At 48.0% G+C, this 23,044-nt stretch overlaps 1 protein-coding gene across 2 annotated transcripts in view; it reads right to left on the bottom strand.

Moving 5' to 3' along the window:
• The window catches only part of LOC123071779 (uncharacterized), a 30,730-nt gene extending 18,188 nt beyond the window's left edge, over positions 1-12,542 (bottom strand). Inside the window, exons 1-2 of one of the 2 annotated variants that reach the window (XM_044495362.1) lie at positions 12,365-12,542; positions 12,198-12,282 (exon numbers count right to left, since the gene is read on the bottom strand). In XM_044495362.1, coding sequence (XP_044351297.1) covers positions 12,198-12,282; positions 12,365-12,456 — 177 coding nt within the window. In that variant the 5' untranslated portion in view covers positions 12,457-12,542. The remainder of the gene's footprint in view (positions 1-12,197; positions 12,283-12,364) is intronic. The other variant, XM_044495363.1, reaches the window with a different exon arrangement.
• Between the last annotated feature and the right edge of the window lie 10,502 nt (positions 12,543-23,044).

Here is a 23,044-nt window from a genome sequence, read left to right as displayed (position 1 = left end):
CCTTTGTAAACTTAAATCATTTATATCTTCTAAACCATTATTTAAATTTTATTTTATTTTATATATTTGAACCTCTGGCGCAAAGACCTTTAGAACAAGATCAATGTTGAATATATTTGAACTAGTTTGAATTTTTTATATTTAAGTTTACCACAAATACATTTTCTAGCAACATTCTTTAATTTGTACATGGCTCAAACAAGTTTCATCAACATTTCATCAAAGTTCAGGAAAGCTGTTTATAAAGTTCTCCAACTTCAAATACATTTTCTAGCAAAGTTCTTTAATATTTCTAACAAAGTGCAAACCCATTGTTCAGAAAGTTCTTCAACTTCTGATTTCATTTATTTAGCACTTTACAATAAAAATGAGAAGTTCTTCACAGTTTGCAGAAAAATGCAAACCCACTATTCAGAAAGTTCTTCACTATTTCAAACAAAAATGTGTTTCAAATGTATCCAAGACTGATCTTGCTTTAAAGGGCTTGGCGTCACGAGTTCAAATATGCAAAAAGTTTCAAAAACGCAATTTTGGTTTTAAAGATATGAGCCATCTAAAATTGTCAAAAGAAAATTAAAAGTGATGGAGTTAGAGGAGAGGGAAGATAAAGTAAGCATTGATGTGTTGATGTAAGACATGCATGTGTCAGTGTGTGCACAGGAAGAGAGAGAGAGCGCGCCATGCACATGCAAGGGCTCGCATCAACATGAAGGGGCAATGGCAGGGATTGGAGTTGCGCGCGTAACCAGTTGGGCATAGACATATTCGCTTGCTATGGGTTTTATCAGCCTCACTTCTGCCTCTGTCCACAAAAGCCAGAGGAGATGTATTTATCCACTATCAGCATCCGGGTGCTGCCTCCGTCATCGCGCCAAGCTGCTGTGGTTCAAACCGCCGCCCGCGACTCAGCTCTGAGTCTCCCAGCCTCACGTCAAAGTGTTCAGCTGATTGCTATTGTGGGGGTATCAAGATTTTTAAAAGGAACTAGTGTTAAAAAAGGAGTTACGGCAAACCTCTGCAACCACTGATCATCAGAGTATTATGTATACACCCGATGGGCTATACTATTGTTAGCTTATTGACGGATATTACATATGAATCTTCCGATGTCCGGACAAATCAGGTGATATCCATTTGAAATTAGTTTCTTGATATATATTGTTTTTATCAAGGGAACAATTACTTTGGACCGTATATTTTGATATGCAGGACAATTATTCATTATAAAACATGGTTTATATTATGAGTACGTGTCACACCCTAGCTAGTCATGCATTAGAGTGTTGCATCATGTTTACTCTTTCATCAGAAACTTGAAATGGGGATGACAGAACCCCCAGTCCCCCCTGAAACCAACTAGGGTTACTAAAAATAATTTTCAATGAACCTGAAATGCCCTTCTAAAATGCCCATCATTTTTGTCTTGGTTCAGAACCTCTGCCAAAAGTGGTGCACATTTTCCTAGGCCATCCTAGGGTTTTTGAATTAAATCATAAATATTTGAATTTGGGCATTTAAAATTATATAAAATATTTAAATGCTCAAATAACTCCAAACTAAAATGTTTCATGTTGGAAATAATCCAACTATGGACCAGGAGTAGTTTGGTGATTTTTGGAGTTGTCTAGGTATTTTATTAAATTCAACAAAGTTGCAGAAGTATTAAAAAAAATAGAAAACAGAAGAAAATGGAAAAAACATACCTGTCGCCCAGCACCGGCCCACCTGCCGGCCCAGCCCAGCACCGCGCCAGCGAGCTGCTTCCGGCCAGGCAGGCAGGCAGGTGCTCGACGGCGAGCACCGCATGGGTGCCACGCACCTGCTCGCCGCCTCGCCGCCTCCCTCGCCCGGCTAACGCCGTGGATCGGCTTCCCTCTCTCCCCCGAACCTCCCAGACACCCCCTCTCCTCTCCAGCTCCTCCCCCTTGCACGCCCCAGCCATGGCCGACGCCATCGCCGCCACCTCCTCGCCGTAGCCACGCCCTCCGTCCACCCCACGCCGTGCCACTCTGTCCAGGAGCTCCGCCGCCGTCTACTTCATCGAGCTAGCCGAGCCCCGTGTGCTCGTGCGGCCCGAGACCACCGCACCAACCTCGCCCGAGCTCGCCGTCGCCGGAGATCCCCTTCAACGCCGTCGCCGCCTCAGCTCGTCCCCGACCTCGCCGGTGGCCTCTACGGGAGCGCTGTGAGCCTAGCTACTCCTCCGACCCTCTCTCTCTCTCATTCCCGAGCCGTGTAGCCACCGCACGAGGATCACACGCCCGCACCGCCGCGGATCTCGTCGCCGACGTGCTTCCGGCCACCCTCCGGCCACAAGCTGCTGTCCATCTTACTCACCGAGTCCCGCAGCACCTAGCTAGCCACTCCCCGAGCCTCACCGCCCCCTCTAGCGCCAAGTTCATCTTCGGCCGAACCCCGGTGGCCGCCAAAGTCGTCGCCGGCGCCAACTCCGGCCACCCCGACCCCAACGGACTCCACCAAGAGCTGCGGCTTGCCCTCAGCTCCACTCCGGTGGTCTCCGCGGCCCATTTGGTGGCCGAAATGGCCAAAACCACTCCCGCCGCCGCGTCGGGCTCGCCGGCGGCTAAACGCCGGCGTCGCTGGCTTTGACTTTGACCACGGGTGGGCCCTGGTTGACTCCCCTGAGTCAATGACAGGTGGGGCCCAGCCCTGTTAATTAAACATGTTTAGTTTTAATTAAACTTTAATTAAATAATCACCCTGACATGCGGGACCCACTGTCAGGTTTGACCCAGACCTGTTCCGTTGACCTGCTGACGTCACACTGACGTCAGGCTGACGCAGTAATTGATTTTCTGGAATTATTCTAATATAGGAATTCCAGAATATAATTTAAACTTCAAAAATTCATAACTTTTATTCTGTAACTCCAAATCAGACAAATTATATATGAAAAATGATCAGAAAAATCCAATCTATCTATCTGTACTATTTTCATGCATGACTAAACAAGTTAACTTGATGTTTAATGCAGAACAAGGAAAAACACTTTAAAGGGCCATGTTTGAGTTTGAAATTTGAATCTTTGATTCAAATTTGTTCAAACCCTTCTGGTCTTAGTTGCATTAGCCCAACACACTCATATTGCCATGTTTCATGCATGCATCGTATTGTTGCACATTGTTTGGTGATGGTTGTGTATCAGTGTTCTTTGCGGCAGGATCTGCCTCCGAGGAGTACCGTGATTACCCTAACGAAGAACCGTATCAGTGCATCGAACCATCAGGCAAGCAACCAACCATTTGATCATATCGATACAATCCCATGTTCTCGCTCCTGCTCTCTTTTACTGCATTAAGACAACGCGTTTCAAACTGCTGTGTGCTACGGTAGTTGAACCCACTTCCTCTGCATGACCTGTCATTGCCACAGTAACTAGTTGAAACCCACTAGCATGTGTAGGAGTTGATTGAGCCATATGTATGTGTTGTTCCTACCTTGCTATGCCTGCTATGCTTAGAGTAGTGTCAGGTCTGGTTCATCTGGGTGATGGGCTAGAGTGAAATGATTATGTCGGTAATGAGAGTGGTGTGGTGAACACGATTTGGTAAAGGTATCGATGAGAGGCCATGTAGGAGTACATGGTGGGTTGTTTCATTGAAGCCGACCTTAAGCACTGAGATCTGTATGTGTGATTTAAGATACAGCTACTACCATGCATTGGGCCCTGAAATATGACCCCGCTCGACTTCTTATTCACCCTAGCTCTCTGTCCAGGAGTTGCAAGTAGTTTCTGGTGTTTGTAGCCTACTGGAGGCCGTGGACAGCGCTGACCATAGGGGTGGGCTGTGATGCGGTAGGTACGTGGCCGGGTGTACCGAATACCCGTTAGGTATCTCGGGAACCCTGTTCACATCGTTCGGGGCCGTATGGGAAACCTCGGCCGGACTCCCTGCGGATGGAACCTGGATAGGCGATAAACCTGGACTAGAGGCTTAGGTGTTTAGGTAGGTCGTGGTCTACACCCACGTCGGCTTTCGCTTGAAGTCTGCCGAGCACATGTCGTGTGCAGACGCTAAGTGGTGGAAACATGTATGAAGAAGTACACCCCTGCAGGGTTATCATGATCTATTCGAATAGCCGCGTCCGCGGTAAAGGACTACTTGGTTGCCTATACAGTTCATAGACAAGTAAATGGAAACTGCTAAAAGCCTCAAGATAAGTGTGAGTGCCGAGGATGGCTCTTCCGTAGGAAGACGGAGGCGGATCCTCGGTAGTGTATTGAAGTGGTGAGTAGTGGACTCGTGTGCGCAAAACCATTTTCAAGTTGAGGTATCGTAGGATAGTCTAGCCAAGAGTCAAAGCTGGCTTGCTGCAATAACTCCACCAACCCTTCTTGACAATGTGCATGTATGTAGGATCTGATGTAAGTCTTGCTGAGTACCTTTGTACTCATGTTGCTATAATTTACATTTTACAGAAGACGCTGCAACCCCTTCTGATGGGTTCTACGTAGACGTTGACATCAACGAGTAGGCTAAAGGCCCAGGTGGTGATCCTGAGCTTATGAAGGACCACGTAGTATAGCTAGGCTTTCCAAGCCTCTTTTATTTTACTAGTTGTCTGTACTCAGACAAGTTACTTCCGCTGCTGGTTGTATGACTGTATGACTTGAATGTTGGGTCGTGAGACCCGTACCTTTGTGTATGTTATGTATGGCTCCCTGAGCCTTAAATAAAGTACTTGTGTCGTAGAGTCATGTTGTGATGCTTCGTTGTATTTGCACATATCGAGCATATTGTGTGTATGATTGAAATGCTTGGTATGTGTGGGATCTGGCTATCTAGTTGTTTATCTTTAGTAGCCTCTCTTACCGGGAAATGTCTCCTAGTGTTACCGCTGAGCCATGGTAGCTTGCTACTGCTCTGGAACACTTAGGCTGGCCGGCATGTGTCCTTCTTCGTTCCTGTGTCTGTCCCTTCGGGGAAATGTCACGCATTGAGTACCGGAGTCCTGTTAGCCCGCTACAGCCCGGTTTACCGGAGTCCTGCTAGCCCAGTGCTACAGCCCGGACCCACTTGCTGATGACCGACACGTTCGAAGCTGGGTCATGGATGCCTGTCCCTGTAAGTCTGTGCCACTTTGGGTTTACGACTAGTCATGTCAGCCCGGGCTCCTTATCATATGGATGCTAGCGACACTATCATATACGTGAGCCAAAAGACGCAAACGGTCCCGGGCAAAGGTAAGGCGACACCCGTGGGAATACCGTGCTTGAGGCCGCAAAGTGATATGAGGTGTTACCGGCTAGATCGATGTGACATCGAGTCGGGGTCCTGACAGTACGGAGCACGCGCTGGCAACGTCCTGCCCGGTTTTCGTCCGTGCCACATTACACGGTGAATGGATGCGTGCAAGACGCCGCCCTTACGACCCGGTTTACATCAGCTTGCCGGGACCGCGCCTGTGATTGACTCGCCCGTCCACACCGGCTTACAACGCCATGGCCGGCTCATCTGTCTGTACCGCCTCTGATGTTGCAGTTGTATTTACCGTTCGTCCCTCGCGGCCTAGTCTACATCAACACACCGGGCCACACCTATCTGCATGAGCTGTTTATTGAGTATGAGCAAGTCACTGCTTGGGTAGCCCAGTTTTTCTTCCAATACCTTGGAGGCAAACTATCATTCAGCCGCGGTCTGCATTGGATGGATAAATGGGCATGCGCACAAATCGCTGCCACTACAGTTTGGTCCACTTCAAACAACCAGTTGGAAGGAACCATTGACCGAGTTGCTGACACGGCTCATACGGGATCATTTATAACCCGCCGCAGTCACATCAACCTTCTGTGGATTTACATCGTGTTATCAACACCAATGATATACACCTTCTGCTATGGTTAAATATGGAGAATCTCAAAACAACTCCTTGAGTCGTCTTAAGACTCGGGGGCTATGATGACATGACTCAGCAAATCTTGCCAGTTTAAGCGAATGTAAGAACGCCAGGACGATGGAGGGAAAGATAACCCGGTTCCGAAGGCTATTGCTATATTGATGGAAATTTAATGGCCGCCCGAGAATTTCCGGCTCAAAAAGTATATGACAAAATCCCGGCTCAGTGAAGAAGTTCTGGGTCATCAAAGGATTCCGGTTCAAAATCCGGTTCAAAGGAAGTCAGTCTCACTGAAGCTCTCAAATATCCGTTTTACAATCCGGTTCAAGGGAAATCAATCTCCCATAAAGCTTTGAAGCTTTCAAAATCCGGTTTAACATCTGGTTCAAAAAGAAATATCTCTCGCAAAGTTCGAGTTCTCCGAAAAGTCAAAAGGGGCCAAAGAGAGTTTGTCGCACAGTACAACTCAAACATAGGCACCCGGCGAGCACAACTCAAAAATATAACAAATGGGGGCTTCATCTGACAAAGCGGATTCCTGTCCATTAATCCGGCTATCACGCCACAACAAAGCTTGGGAGCTTCACACCCAAGGGGACAAAGAGAGTTTTGTTGCTATGCACAACTCAAACATAGGCACCCATAGAGCATAGCTCACAAAGTTACTTGAAGGCTCTTTGTGCAATGCAACAAAGAATTTGAAAGGACCCTTGTAATATGCTATCAAGCACGGCTTGGAAGCCTGGTGTATTCACCTAAAACCCCGGGTTAACCTGCCTTCATCAAGTAAGTAACTCCTATCCAGGTAATCCTGGCATGACCCGCCGAACGTTTGACAAGTCAATCTTATACAGACCCTGAACTTGTCAAAGTTAAAATGACGATTGGTTAGTTGGAGGCCCACCTTGAAAGGCTTTGCAAAATGGTTTAACTCAGCGGCCTGGCAGCCCATGAAAAGCCTCGAATCTGGGCCTGGCAGCCCTTGAAAAGCCTTGTGTCGGAGTAATGGGCCACAGGTAGGCTAACCCGAGCCCCAGAACCTTTCAAGACATCGGGGCAGGTTGCGCCCCTCAAGCCGAGTCCCAGATGGCGACTCCAAGATAAGCCAAGTCCCAGATGGCGACTCCAGATAAGCCGAGTCCCAGATGGCGACTCCAAGATAAGCCGAGTCCCAAATGGCGACTCCAAGATAAGCCGAGTCCCAGATGGCGACTCCAAGATAAGCCGAGTCCCAGATGGCGACTCCAGATAAGCCGAGTCCTAGATGGCGACTCCAAGATAAGCCGAGTCCCAGACGGCGACTCCAGGATAAGCCGACTCATGGCCGGCGACTTCCGGAGAAGCCGGCTATAGAGAGTCGGCCCGCGACTCCACTCTTGTCACGATAGGCGAGGCGGGTATGACCATGGCATGGCCGTCACCTCCTGCTTACGAGGGGCCGGCATGGCTACAGTGTGCCGTACCGCTGGAGATCTCCAGCGTGGCCCGGCACTGTTGCCATGCCTTCCCTGACCTCAGCCACAGTGGGCGGCACACTGTGGCCACGACGGCCTACCTGTACGGCTCAGAGACGGCGGACCGGCCTATCAGTGAGAGCATGGAAGACGGTGGATACGCCCCGAAGGCGGCCCTGTGGGGGTCGGCCCCCTATAGTTGGTCGGCCTCTCCCACGGGTCCCACGCGCCATTAACCAGACAAGACGGGGAGTGACGACAGTGATCGCCTGATAGACGGCGGCACTGTTGCCATGACCCCATGACTGAGCCTGCGTCATCAGGAGCACGGCTACAATACCGGACTCGCTGGCGGGGCCCGCTAGTCGGCGGGCCCCAGCAGTCGGCAGATGAGACGGCAGCCTGAGAGACAGGCGGCTGGGACCCGCACCCAGCCGTATTACCATTGTACCCCCGGGGGGTAGGCCTATATAAACCCCCCCAGGGCACCCATGCAAAGGGTTCGAATCCATTAGCATTAGACCAGATCATATAGGAAGAAGAGAGCTAGCCTTGCCTTCTCCTACCTCCAGAATACAGCTCTAGGAGCAACCTTGTAGTCACTTCGCCTTAGTGATCATGCGGAGACCCCGCAGAGCAGCAGTAGGGGTGTTATCTCCCCGGAGAGCCCCGAAGCTGGGTAAGATTCGCCGGCGTGCATGTCTTCGCCTCATCCCGTTTTCTGGCACCGGCGACGTTCTACTCGCTCCCACCATGATAAGCCATCCTTTGGCATATGTCGCACCCAACCCCCGACACCTTGACTACACGGTTTTATTTGCCTTTGTCAACATTTTTCTCTTTTTCATAAATTTATGATTGAAGCGGCATCTATTGACCCGGTATGACTATCAGTCATCAAATTAACCCGGTGTTCATTAACCCGGCAGGACTTTCAACTACAAGTTGTCAGTACATAATCACTTATAAACCGGTGTTTATTAACCCGGCCTGGCTTTGGACTATAAGTCGCCAGTATATATTCGGATTGCGCCATTGGAATCATGCGCTTATAATTTTTTTTTGAATTTTCACCGGGGGGGGGGGGAGAGAACTCCCCCACCTGAATCTTATATTTCCACCAAAAAGCAGATACAGGGGGGCGCGGTCGGAACGACACGCGTGGACAGCAAATTACAACCAGAAACATGTACAAAGATAAGAGGGGTGGGGGAGGAGGGAGGGTTTTGTCATGGGATCAGCCTCGCGGTGCAGCAAGCGCCAGAAGCCAGGCGTCTATGTGACCAGGATCCTCCTCGCGGAACCTACCCCGCCAGAGCACCGCGTCATCCCGACAACATTTGAGGGTAGCACTCAGAGAGCACCTCGGCCAGCTCCCGGGCAGCGACGCGGGTCAGACGCGGGACCAGGAGGGCCGGCAGCCCCTCCCGCCGCACCTGGGCAACAGTGGCCTCAGGCAGGGAGGCGTGCGAGAAAAGGGCCGGGAAGGCACAACGCAGGGGGCCGGGGGGCATCTAGCAATCGTGCCAAAAGGAGGTTTCCTCCCCCGCCCCAACGGCAACCCTGGTGAGCCCACAGTAGAGGGGGAGAAGCGCCGGCAAGTCCGCCCAGTGCGGTCCTCTATCCGTGGCCGCGCTAGCGCCAAGCAGCAAGCGCCCACGGTGATCCTTCCAGAGCCACCGCGCCCACCGAGCGGGTGTCGTTGCATGGACCCGGTGCAGTAGTTTGAGCAGGAGGCGGTCATTCTAAGCCGAGATATCCCGCACCCCCGGCCCGCCCTCCGCCCTCGATCGGCAAACCTTGGACCAGGCAACCAAGCACTAGGCACCCGAGGCGCGGTCCGCCACGTTCCAGAGGAAGGAGCGGTGGAGGGAGTCGAGCGCAGCCACGACCTTGGGCGGGAGGCGCAGGGCAGACATGGCGTAGGACGGGATGGCATCAAGGACGGTGTTGATCAGCACGAGCCTTCCCGAGGGGGATAGCAGGCGGGAACGCCACCCAGCCAGGTACCGATCCACCTTAGCAATCATGGGGGCGAAGTCCGAGAGCTTGAGCTTGTCCACGGACAGCGGGAGCCCGAGGTAGGCCTGAGGAAACGCCCCCACCGTACACTGGATGGCGGCCACCGCCCCGACGATCGTCGCGGCGTCCGCATGGATGGGGACGAGCGTGCTCTTATGGTAGTTGATGGTGAGGCCGGTTGCAGCGGCGAACAGGTCCAGGATGGCCCGGAGACGGACAGCCCCCGCCGGGTCGGCACGCATGACGATGAGGGTGTCGTCAGCGTACTGGAGCACGACCGGGGGCTCGCCGTCCACCAACGGGTGCATCAGAACACCGTCATGCCGGATCATGTGCTGGAGGACGTCGGCCACCAGGAGAAAAAGGTAGGGGGAGATCGGGTCCCCCTGGCGCAGCCCGCATCGGATCGCGAACCACCGCCCCGGCACGCCGTTGAGGAGGACGGCCGAGCGAGAGAACTGGAAAATGGCGTCCATCCAGTCGCACCAAAGCTCGGGGAAGCCACGAGCCCGCATGATCCGACGGAGGCTCCTCCAGTCAATGGAGTCGAAGGCTTTCGCAAAATCAAGCTTGAGGACGAGGGTCGGGGAAGACCGCCGGTGACAGCACTGCACAAGCTCAGCGGCGTACGCGAAGCATTGCGGTGCTTATAAATCATTGGGTATATTATTCAAATCTTTAATAGCCAACATGGCTGGATTTTTATTATGGTTATCAATAACCAATATTATGGTTGAGGTTTTCAAAGTCGCTTTAGCGCAATGGCTATCATATTATCAATTGATATGATTTATTCTACAATAGAGGGAATAGTCCCGAGTCGCTGCAGGCTTACGACCCGTCACTTGGGGGCTACATTATTTAAGTTGAGATTACATCAAATACACAAGTCTCATATCGCTCTAATCATGCACCATGACACTTGGGGCTAATGCAAAGTCATTGTTTGCTCACCTTGTTGAAGACCCGACTCATCACACCGTAATGAGCCGGCCCTTGGGGGCTACCAATTGCTCTTGTCAACAATTCAAGGTACAAAGTTTTTTATTCATTATATTGAAGGGTCCACTGCTCAGTTGGTAAAGCACAAGGCTCTTAACCTTGTGGACGTGGATTCAAGCCCCAAGATGGGGGTCACATCATATGATGTTATTTTCATTGAAGTATATATCAAGTCCCAGCTCAATATTATCTTACCGAGCCGGACCTTGGGGGCTATACATCATTGCTCAAATCTACATGATTATATTTACAAAGTCCCTACTCATTATTGCATAATGACCCAGCCCTTGGGGGCTACACTGGTTGAAGTTTTTATGAGCATAATACAAGTTCAAGTCTCAAGTTGCTGCAAGCATGACAACCCGTCACTTGGGGGCTACATATATGGAGTATTCAGTTTTTTGCTAGTGACTGAGATGAACAGCATGGATTTCTTCAAAGTGGCAGTAATTATATGGAAACAAGTCTCAAATCATCACTTTATTCTGTTCAAGACTTGGGGGCTACAGGTATTATATTATTATCGAAGAACTATTTTCAAATTCTCTGTTTTGAGCAAACCAGATTGACCCGGCGTCACCAATCATTATGACCCTATGTCTGCAACCCGGCATCATCAACAATCATGAACCGGCGTTAGGAACAATCATGAACCGGCGTTGGCAACAATCATGACCCAGAATTATCAGTTTTTATAACCCGACAATGGTGGTAATCATAAACCAGCAAGTTCTACATCCTTAAACCGGCTGAAGATTAGATGAGTATTACAAGGACCAATATTTTTTGCATTGGGAGCTGAATCAAGGGAGTTATTCTTCACAATATATTTTCTATGAGAAACCAATGTCAGCAAGTTAATTATGAAGCTGGCCTATTAAACCGGATTTTCTAGAAGAAGGAAGTGACAAAGATTTAAGGATGTCGGGATCAGTTTAACATGGATAAACCCAAATTAAACTGGGGGCTAATGTCGGGGATATACCCCGCGGTATGACCCGGCCGGAGTCATAATCCGGCTGGGACTTGGTAAACCGGGGCGGTGTTAAACCGGTAGACAGTTAAGACAGATGGCTAAGGCAGACGGTAAACCGGCGAGTGTTAAACCGGCAGAGTTAAGACAGATGGTAGCACCTGTAGGTGTTAAGTCAATCATAAACCGACAGACAATGTTAAACCGGCAGACAATATTAAACCGGCAGACGTTAAGAAGCCCAAGAAGGGAAGTCAAAATAGTTTAAGTTTTTAGTCCGAGATGGACTCTACATGTAACCCGCCCCTTTAACTTATATAAGGAGGGGCAGGGCTCCCCAAGGAGGGAGAAGCAAACAATAATCTCTAGGGCTAGACACAACTAGAGGAGAGCCGGTTTACGGCGACTCCCTCGTGATGATAATGAGATCTAGCCTCAAACAACATGTAGGGTTGTTATCGGATGATGTTTTCCGGGGCCCGAAGCTGTCTAAATCCTTATCTTGTGTTGCGTCTCTCGATTCCGCTCAACCCCTCTCAAGCTACCACATAGATGCGTTGGCCTCGCGACTAAGTCCTCACACTAAGGATATCTGATGTGTTAATTCCACGACAGTATGCATTAGAAACAACGTACTTAGGTGAGATCATAACCATACGGTCCATAAACCAGCTCGTAGGTGATTTATATGCTGTGGATTCCATCACATGAATAGGATTAAGGCTATTGTGTCTTCAAGAAGAGCATATCAGTAACAGAAATAGGGTTCAAGCTTAATCCAGAGTGTCAAAGTAATGTTGGCACAAAGAAAAACCCAATCAGTGCAATATTTATCGACAGAGAAAAGAAACACTCCAGTTTTCCGGTGAATCAAGAGATGAATATACCTGTATGGCGTCTTTCAGTTCGATTACTGCGTCACAGAAGGTATCTGAAAACCCCTCCCGAGACATTCCATCACTTAACATCCTTCTACAATTTTTTATGTCAAAAGGAAAATTAGAGAAAACAGCAGAGCAAACAGCAAAAGGGAGTGAGGAGGGAAAGTACTAACCTGTTCTGGCAGTGGCAAGACCTATACCGCTTGGCATCGGAGGAGGTCGACTCGTCGTCCCTTCCCTGATCATGTTTCCTCTTTTTCCCCATGATAAAGAGTTGAAGACCACCCAAGCTGTTCCTCAGCTGAGTTGTGTGGAGGCTCCTCGCTACTATGGCTAAGCGTGCTATGTTTGTGTTGGGTCCTCTTTTTACCCAAGCGAGGGCACCATACGGCTGCCAATTTTTTCCACTAGGGTGGGCTCCACAGGACGACTTTAGCAGCCAAGGCCTCCACTCAGAATTTACCTTAATTCGAAAAGATCCATGTCGAATTTCCCTTCTATTAATAGATAGTAGTATTTTTTTTCATAATAAAATGTGTGTGATTCTGGCTATGCGTTACTTTTCTCTGCTCAATTTTATTCTTAGATGCTTTTGGGAGTATTATCCACCCCTTCTTATTATTATATGCTTGTTTTCCTTCGTCGGATTTTTATTTTTTCAAATAGAAAGGTTGCGCTCTCCTTGTTTTGCTTGATTTCAATAGAAATGACATGCAACAATCTAACTCCTGTGTAATCGTTACGCTGCCATGAAGATGAGTGAACTTTTACCTTAGACAGGGATATTCCTTTTTTAGTTTTTCTGCACAACTTAGAAATGAATAGTTTTTCGCAGAGGGAGAGAGAGAGAGAGAGAGAGGGAGGGAGGGAGGGATATTCATTTTTTAGTTTTTCTGCACAACTTAAAAATGAATAGTTTTTTGTCCAAATTCAGCAACCATTTAGCTCACTCCACAGTATGTATCCATTTGTAAAATAAATAGAAAAATGAACTCTGATTTCTGAGAACTTTTAAAACATATAAATCCTTAAATCTAGAAAGAGATGCATTATAAAGTTTTCTTTTCACCTGTACGTATTCAAATAAAAAAGGGGGTTGTGCTGCCGCTCAAAGTGTATTCTGAATTTTTCAAAGAAAAGGACATGCAAAGCGAATCTAATCCATTATTTTCCATCGTTGGGTCCATTACTTTTTTTGACAGGGACGGTGATTCATTGCATTGCTTGTTGAAACCGGGTCTGCACAGGCACACAAGCTAGTGGGATGGGCCCACAGGCACACAAGCTAGTGGAGTATATATGTTAACGAGGAATTCGTTTTCTTGATTAAGGAATAGAGAGAAGTTCCAGGGAAGTTCCTTGGAACTTCTGCTGCTCTCCGCTTCTTGTTCCAGTGTTCCTGAGAAGTTCTTTGGAACTCATGCTGCTCTCCCTCCTGGGAGGTTCCGTGCTACTCCGCGTCACGGAAGGGGCGTCATAGTGTGTGCTGTGTGGAAAATCACAAAACTGGCCCTTTGGTCAAAGTTCAGCACAAAATGACCCTCTTTTGAAAATATTTTATAAAATGGCTCTTTCCTCATGGCGCCTGCACCTGGGGCGCCATGCTAGACATCATAACGCCCCAGTCAAGGGCGCCATGTCGTGGCGCTGACCAGCCACGTCGGTACGCCTGGGCCCATCTGTGGTTGCATGACGCCCCAGGGGCGGGGGCGCTATGGGCGTGACCATGACGCCCTGGGCGGGGGCGCCATGCCCCTTCGATGAAATTACCCCTGCCGCCGCGATTCACTACAGAGAGACAGAGGCTCGTCTCTGTTCTTCCTCTCACCGCCCAGCCCGCCGCCCCTCCCTTCCCTCCTCCAAATCCGCGGCCAAGAAGGACAGATCGAAGGGGAAAACCGGTGGATCTTCTCCCCCTTCTAATCCTCTAGGTAATCCCCCAACTTTCTCCTCTTTTTATTGGTTAATTTTGTTGCATTCACCCCATGTGTAGAAACCCTAGTTCATCCCCTTTTTCAAAATTTGTTGATATTTGCATTTGTATTAGAAATGTATGGGTAGGGATATGTATGGCATGATTAGTATTTGGTACTTATAGTAGGGTTTTTTAGTTTTTATGTATTTGGTAGCAAATTTGACATAGAGAATAGAAGGTTGTGTGCAAATGTGTGTGTGCATATTCACTTGTATGGATGATTTGGCTTAGGTACGGATTTGTAGTTGTATGTATCCATTTGTTGTATGGATATGGGTATTTGCACCTGTATGTATGTTTATATTTCCATTATTCTGGATATTTACAAATGAAAAGGAGGCTTACGATGTGCATTGTAATTTTGTAGGATGGCTTCTCTGATCCATCCATCGTACGATCTACTTCATCGTGCACGGTTCATGGCAGATGAAAGAAGGGTTTTTATCAGCTTCACTTGAGGTCTTGTGCAGTTCATGAGAAGATGGAATATGACGAGCGATACACGGAGTATATCCGAAATACTGGGCTTCTCCCATTTGTCTCACTCGTGTCTCGTTCGATGCTGAAGATGAATCCTTGTGCGATCACGTCACTAATTGACCGATGGCGCCCTGAGACACATACTTTCCACTTCTTTGCTGGAGAGATGACGGTGACTTTGCAGGATGTTACAATGATCACTGGACTTCCTATCAAAGGAGAGCCTATTTGTTTTAGCACAGTTTCAGAGGGATGGCGTGAGACTATGGTGGGACTCATTGGGAAGGAGTCGGGGGTGCAAGGGAAGTCCGCCGGTGCTAGTTATCATTGGATTGCTGAGAACTTTAGTAAGTGCCCGGATGATGTTGATGATGAAACGGTGCAACAGTATTGCAGGGCATACTTGTGGTATGTAGTCAGCCGAACTCTTTTCTCGGATGGCACGGGCGTGAATGCTTCCTTTATGTGGTTAAAGTTGTTTGCTGGGTGGGAACATGGACTGAGTTGGGGTACGGCGGCACTAGCTTATTTGTATCGGCAGGTAACTAGTTTTGCATAGTATCTTAACAATGTAGATATTTTATATGGTCTGTACTGACATATCTACTATTTGTGTGTAGTTGGACGAGGCTTGCCGTAGGGGCGTGGATCCAAAGAACACCGCCAAGTCAAAGGAAGACAATATCGGTGGTCCCATGCTTCTCTTGTCGGTCTGGAGTTGGGAACGCTTGCCAGTTGGGCGGCCAACGCCTGCGGGTCTTGGTTATGAGCCATGGGATGATCATGATGACCCGGACCGTATGCCTACATGGGCGTATAAGTGGGACAAGGTTGAAGGTTTTGTTGGCAATTCAAAGACCATGTATTTGCACTATTGCAACGAGCTCGACATCATGACCCCAGAGCAGGTTAGTTTGTTGACTGTGTTGCCCCTTCGATTTTCTAAAAATCATAATAAGCATCTATTTTATTATTTGACGCTACAGGTGACCTGGGAGCCATACGGAACGGCAGGTAATATTGGCAGAAGTCTGACTTTCAGATTGAACCGAAAGTGTTATGAAGAAGCAAACCTATGGCGGATGCGTTGCCCATTGATTTGTTACTATGCCGTTGAGTTTCATCAGCCACAGCGGGTTATGACACAGTTTGGCTTATATCAGGAGACCTCGCCAAAGTTCAAGGACACTTCGATACATCTGCATAGGTAAATGCTTAATACTACATGAAGGTATTCTTTTCATTGTTTCATGCTACTAACGAACATGATGAATTTGAATAAGCAGCTTGGACAAGATGAAGCAGAAGAGTATAAAGAAGTGGAATCGTGAGCATGACATGTACATCCAGGAGTTCAAGCACAAGATCAATAAGATTGAACTCTCATTGCGTGAACCTACTTCTAAGCCTCCCCCGCGGGCTTTCGATACGGAAGCATTCAACCACTATCTCGTGTGGTTTCGTTCCATTACTCGTACTCAAATAAAACCGCCGTCATTTGATCCAAATGACATATTGCATGAACCTAATCCGGGGTTTGACCGGATGGCCAACATGTAGTACAACAAACTTATAAGAGATGGCCCGTTGTCCGCTTTGTGGTAAGTTACCGTTATCTCTAGTTGGAACCATAAGAAACATTGAGCCGAACATGATTTATTTTGTCTTTTTAAACAGCAATCCGAGCTCTCGAAGCATGTGAACGACGCTAGCGAGGCACTCAAGTACCCTCCAGGTGATGAGGCGTACAACAAGCTAAAAGCTTTTGTTGAGGTATGACACTTCGTAAATTGATTTCAATACTCACTTGTTAATGTTTGTCTCCTTACTTTGACATGTTGATTTCACAGCAGAGCAAGTCTTGGGCACGTGGCCTGGGTGCTCTACTAGGCTGCCACTCCATCGATGTCGCAATGCCTTCTACGTAGAGGTCGAGATCATCATCAAGTGCCACAGAACACCCACTCGATGACTCGGTTGATGGCGAGGGGGAGGGCGGCGAAAACAGACGCATGATGAGATCAACACCTCGCAGATGCCCGATGCACCCCAGCCTAGTCAAAGACGTGGAAAGTATACTCCGCACAAATATGACAGGAAGGCACGTAAGGCCCCGGTGATCGAGGCCGCTTCAGAGGAGGAGGAGGTGGAGGTGTCGTTGCAGAGGAGAAGGCGCTTAGTGAAGGGGAAGGATGCTGCACCGGCTAAGAGGGGGGAAGGAAGGAAATGATGCATTTGTCTTGAACTATGTAGGAAACTTGATGCATTTGTGGTGAACTATGTATGATACTTGATGCATTTGTGGTGAACTATGTATGAAACTTTGTCTTGAACTATGTATGAGACTTGATGCATTTGTGATGGCTCTCTTCCACTTAATGTTCTTGAAGCATCAGCAAAACTCCAGCAACAGCAACAGCAGCAGCAGTACTCAGCAAATAGCCAGCATCAGCATCATCAAATAGCTAGTTGACAGCATGGCGCCCCGGGGCAGGGCGCCATGCCTGTTGACAGCATGACGCCCTGGGTCAGGGCGCCATGCCTGTTGGCTGCAGAAACGGATAAGGACCCAAATTTTGCTCTCTGATGTTCAGGGCGTCATGCTAATTAAGTCAGCGTGCCATGCATGGCGCCCCAAGTTAGGGCGTTGTGCATACTTACATGAAGCCCTTTCCCAGGGCGCCATGGTGCTGCACATTTTTTTAACTTAGTTTCCCGCAGATTAAGGACTTAGTTTGATCCATATTATTTAACAAAAATAAGACATCAGATCATACATAAGTTCACACATAAATGCGGGACATAGAAAGTTTCATGGACATACAAACGGTTCATGTCACACATAAATGCGGGACATACAAAAGGATCACGTCATACATAAGTTCACACATTCCACACACCTAACATGACCAACACATACATAAGATTCACGTCCTAAGCCAGTAAGCAAAGCCACGTCCTCGAGCTCCACCATCACCACGGCCACGTCCTCGAGCTCCACCGTCATCACTGCCGCGTCCTCGAGCTCCACCGTCACCACGGCCACGTCCTCGAGCTCCACCGTCACCACGGCCACGTCCTCGAGCTCCACCGTCACCACGGCCACGTCCTTGAGCTACACCATCACCGTGGCTCACACCACCATCACCACCATCACCATCTCGTTTTGATCTCTTTCTTTTGCCCCTTGAGATACAACCTCTATTATTGTGCCCCTCATTGTTACATTCACCGCAACGGCTGATATCACGAGGCTCTGCGAAATGTTGGCTCCCCCATTCCTTACGGAATCCACCACCCCAATCATCCATGTCACCCAAGAAACGCTTTGTCTTCCGCCTTCCATGTGTCACCACCTTCATTTCCAAATTAGGGTATAGTGGGGTTCCATGGTATTCCGGCCATTTAGATTGGTCTAGATATGGATGAAACCTCGCAGCCCATGTATTTTTGACCGCATTGATCGAATACTCCTCCAATCTTACATTGTTGGTCATGTTGACACTCACATTTCTAGTGCGAGATGCAGCCAACAAGTGAGATCACGGGAGATGATACAATGTAGGCCTCTCGCATGAACACGCGCCCATCTTAAGATAAACCTTGAAGGAGCCACCTCCATATGGCACGCCGTCACGCGACATTCCACTGTGCTCATCAACTTGGTAAATAAATTCTATGTTATCAAAGGACTGGATTTTGTGTGAATCCGCCTTCCTTGCTTGGTATTCCATCCAATTGCTTTCAACACCATCGCGAGGCGGTTGTATGATTCTTCCCAACCACCATACAATATCTCAAAGGCAGCTTGCTTGGCCTTCCATGCCTTCCCATACTTCACCTCGTACCCAAAAACCTCCTTCACCATCTCCATCAAAGCCCGAATGGGATATGTTGGGAGTATCTTTATGGAGGGTAAAAATCGATATGCAATGAATTTGGAGGTCAGTTGACGGTGATCATCCTTTACATTAGCATCATCAATATCCTTGCCACTACATCGATGGTGAAACACGAAACTTGTAATCTTCCATTGTGGCCCGCCTTTGACACATCTTGCACGGATAACCCAAGGGCAATGATTCTTGTGTTCCTCACATTTGACCACATAACGCACTTTCGAGTTTGACTTCTCCACAATGAATGGCCGATGAAACTTAACCGCGTAGTCCTTGGCCCATATTTGAAGTTCTGTCAAGCTTTCAAAGATTGTTCCTTCACTAACACCATACACACTTGCTTTGGTATCTCGCTTTGAAGTTAACCTTGGTGCAAGAATTTTACTTGTGCCACCATCAACAATCGCCTTATCGGCTAGGCTTAGATCACGAAACAATGATGTCTTGTGACTACGGCCTATTACGTTCTTGAAAGCATTGGCTTCTTTAGCCGTCAAACCATCCTCATCTATTTCTTCATCTGGGCCTTCATCCTCCGAGTCCCACGCATAGGACCTATTGTATGGAATCTCATGGTCCATGTCCTCTTCCATGCAATTTGCCTCAACATCACCAACATAATGGTCATGAAGATAAGCCTCCGATTCATCACCCTCAAACTCACCACCATCCATGTGCAAGTCTTCATTATCAACTTGGTCATTCCCGTCGGGGCTTAAACATTGGGTCATTGGAGGTTGGCTCATTGTTGTGTCATGCACATCTGGAGTGACATGTGTTGAATCTCGAACCGGGCTTCTAACATCATATGAAGATGCACACCGATTCAAATCAATGTGCAGCCGAGCACGAACAACCTTTGTGGCAAATAACTCAAATGATTTATCTTGTGAGACCAACACACTCTCTTTATATGCTTCCCAATGAAACTCGGAGTCAAGAGGCATTATCTTCCAACGAATATGTTGCCCATACCCAACATTATACCTTCCGATAAAGTCTACTCCATCGCTTTCTTCCATCCAATTCAACCTTCTTCGAAGCTCAACCAAAACCTCCTCAAGGCTAGGACTTGTGGGAAACACAATCACTACCAGCTTCTTCTTCGGGTCACCATACTCCGCATCTCCCTTCTCAAAGGAGACAAAGTCCACATGATGCACATTGACGATCCTCGCCATCTAGAATCATAAACACCAAAATGCATCAACAAAAATAGCAAAATTGGACGACCTAGGGTTTCCCCAAATCCCCACAATGTGGAGATTTCAACCAACAAAAAAAGGAGGAATGATGGAGAATACCTTGAGGGATCGAAGGGAAGGATAAATCACCGATTTGGAGCTCTGATCCACGAAATTTTGTGGGCATTAGGTAGGGGCTTGAGTGGGGCGACTGGGGTGGAGAAGGGGAAAAGTGAGGGTTTGTGGAGGAGAAAACATGGGAGACTCTGTTTTGTTCACGCAAGGGGCATGGCGCCCTGAGCAGGGGCGTCATGACCATCAGCACGGCGCCCTGGCCTAGGGCGCCATGGTGGCAAGCCCTGCCAACGTGGCAAGTGAGCGCTGACCAATATGGCGGCCTTGACCGGGGTGTTATGATATCTAGCATGGCACCCCGGCTGCGGGCGTCATGCGTGTAGGGCCATTTTATGAAATATTTTCAAAAGAGGGCCATTTTGTGTTGAACTTTGGCCAAAGGGCCAGTTTTGTGATTTTTCACGTATGCTGCACTGCATGCTGGGTAAGAAGCCAGTGGGTCCTGGACTCCTGGGGGCCGCTATCAGTGTAAAAGCTAGGGAAAAAGAAATGAAAGTTTGAATAGTTGTACAGGGCACTGTAGAATTGTTGGCCTTCTGTTAATTTGCAATATTTAATTGGGCACTGGGTGGCAGGAATTGCATGTTTGGAATTGGTAATACTGCCGAGATGCTTACATGAAATTCGGGGAAGTTTTAGATAAACAGATGATGATGTGATCCCTTTGTAAAGCTAGCAGTTTGTCATTTAGAGAAATATTCAAAGTTGAATTCATTAAATTCAACTAGAAACAGAGGACGAGACCTTTTTCTATAAGGAAGGCCAAACAAGTGGTTTTGCAAATAATATACTTTGAGAAGAGGTAATTAAAATCAAATTTGCAACTAAATAGCCATATAATTATTTTTTAGAAATCCAAGGAATTGTATATCAAAATCAAGTTGTTTTTTTATTGGGCAAGGGCTTGCCCTCCTTTTGGAGAAAAATGGGAGTTTTTTTAGGAACCTCGCCAGAGAACCAGGAGCTCTCGCATTGCATTATGAACAAAATTGTTTTAGTTTATAAGGGAAATTAGATCGTAAACCTAACAAAGTGGCCTTGTTTATGATAGAAACTATAAGGGAAACCAAGCCGAAGTCCTGCATAAGCAACGAAGCCCCATCGACCGCATGACCCTAGGCCACAATCGCAACAAAAACACACCTCGGGCTCTGGAGTCGCTGCTGCGACATCCCCCACCAGCACTTGAGCCGCAACGCCGCATGACTCCAGCGCCTTGTAGCACTTGCTATACGAGATGACTACCGCAAACCACAAACTCCGCACCAAACTTCTGGGGCCGCCACCCCGACATACCAGCCAGATCGAACCCTCGCTACCCTCGCAACACCAGGTCACCACACATGCCATTCCAAGCCACGAGCCCATCCCATAGAACTGTCGTTGCAGGGCCACCCGAGGTTGATGTCTCGGCGTACATCCACCGTCCGGAGCCCGCCCAAACCACAAGGTGATCGTGCACAACTACCATGAATCCACCGCTCCACAAGAGTCGAGGATTCCAGCCAATGCCTCCAAGAAGGTAAAGACATATGTGTTGTCGCCGCTCACTCTGATGGAGCTTGGGTTTTACCCGAAGACCACCTGAAACTCCCGGCAGTAGCATGAACACCACGATGAAGCCTTCAGGAAGGCATACAACGCACAAGCTAAGAATGCCGCCATCATGGGCATCATCTAGAGCAAGTGCAAGAATTTTGCCCTGAGTACCTATTCCACCGCCAAGTTTCATAAGGGAGCCCTGAGAACATGAGCACAACAAGCTGAACAGGGAGCATCGCCCCCAACTGCCACAACCACCGAAACCGGTTTATCGGTAAGTTCAAGTAGGTTCCAATTGTGTTGCGGTTATCCAACCATCTTATGGTAGACATGGTCAGAATCTATTCTTGGAAGGTCAACTACCTATTTCATGATTGAAGTGAAGCTTTGCTCAAGATAAAAATGGGTTTTTCATTCCGGTGAAATAACAACAAAGTCGGGAAAAGCACTGAAAAAGTTAAATCTAAAGTATGCAATTATGTATAAAGAGTCGCGATACAACATTAATTGACTGTAAATAACATATCAAGGTTTGCATATGTACTGTGTTTAAAAGAAATATGAATATGATGTCCATGCATCTAGTGAGATTACTCATTCGCCTTCTATTGTATGTTTTTAATACAACAGGCAAAAGCTTTAATATTGTTATTATCTTTTTCTTTGAACACCAGTACAGACACAAGCGCTCATATACACGCGCATACACTCGCCCATATGAACGCACACACGCACACCCTACCCCTATGAGCGCCTCCGAAAGACTGGGCCGACATATCATCTTGAGATTTATGATGTCACCGTAGACGCCTCGTCATCGACGGAAGCGTCTCCTCCCACTGAATATACATCGCCGAAAATCCAGGAATAAATACGAGCACCAGGATTTGAACCCTGGTGGGCTGGGGATACCACAGTCCCTCTAACCATCCAACCACAGGTTGGTTCGCAATATAGTTATTATCTTGAGAGGATTAAAAATGTACAAGTTACCATGTGTGGATTGGGATAAATTATATCCGATGAAGGATGGATAATTACATTTGCTATTAAACATAATATTAAAATGGTTATCCTGGTTGGCAAATGTCTTCATATTTTCTATTTAGCTTTTTTCTTGAAAATTTCATATGCTTCCAACCCCGCGGGGGTTTCTTACTGGTGGGACTTTATGATTGCTTTCCTAAACAGACTAAGAGCGTCTACAGGCGGGCTCCCTAGACCCTCCTATACTGTTTTCACAAAAATTGACCCATGTATCTTAAACTGGCCCTATACACCTGGACTGACCAGCGCCTCTTATATCCAACCCGAATTTAGGGCGGATATGGGAGGTCCGGACACGTCCGCCACATCAAATCCGTTCCATGCTGACTCATCTCGATGCCACATATATTTGTCCCCATCCGCATCCTAGACCAAACCCTAGCCACTCCACTCCGCCCCCAAGCTCTCTTCCAGCGATCTCCGGCCTTCTCCGGTATGGAGGACAGTGGATCCAACTCCGAGATCTCCGGATCTATGGACTGGGACCTCGTTCCTGCTGGCTCGAGGAGGAGATGGCCGTCCGCATTGCGCTCCGCCGCTCTCGGGTGGAGTCCGCCCGACAGCGACCGGATTCGATCCGGCGCGAATCCA

This window comes from Triticum aestivum, chromosome 3B, assembly GCF_018294505.1.
Source record: "Triticum aestivum cultivar Chinese Spring chromosome 3B, IWGSC CS RefSeq v2.1, whole genome shotgun sequence".
In the NCBI taxonomy this organism is placed as follows: Eukaryota; Viridiplantae; Streptophyta; class Magnoliopsida; order Poales; family Poaceae; genus Triticum; species Triticum aestivum.
This window is presented reverse-complemented; position numbering and strand designations above follow the sequence as displayed.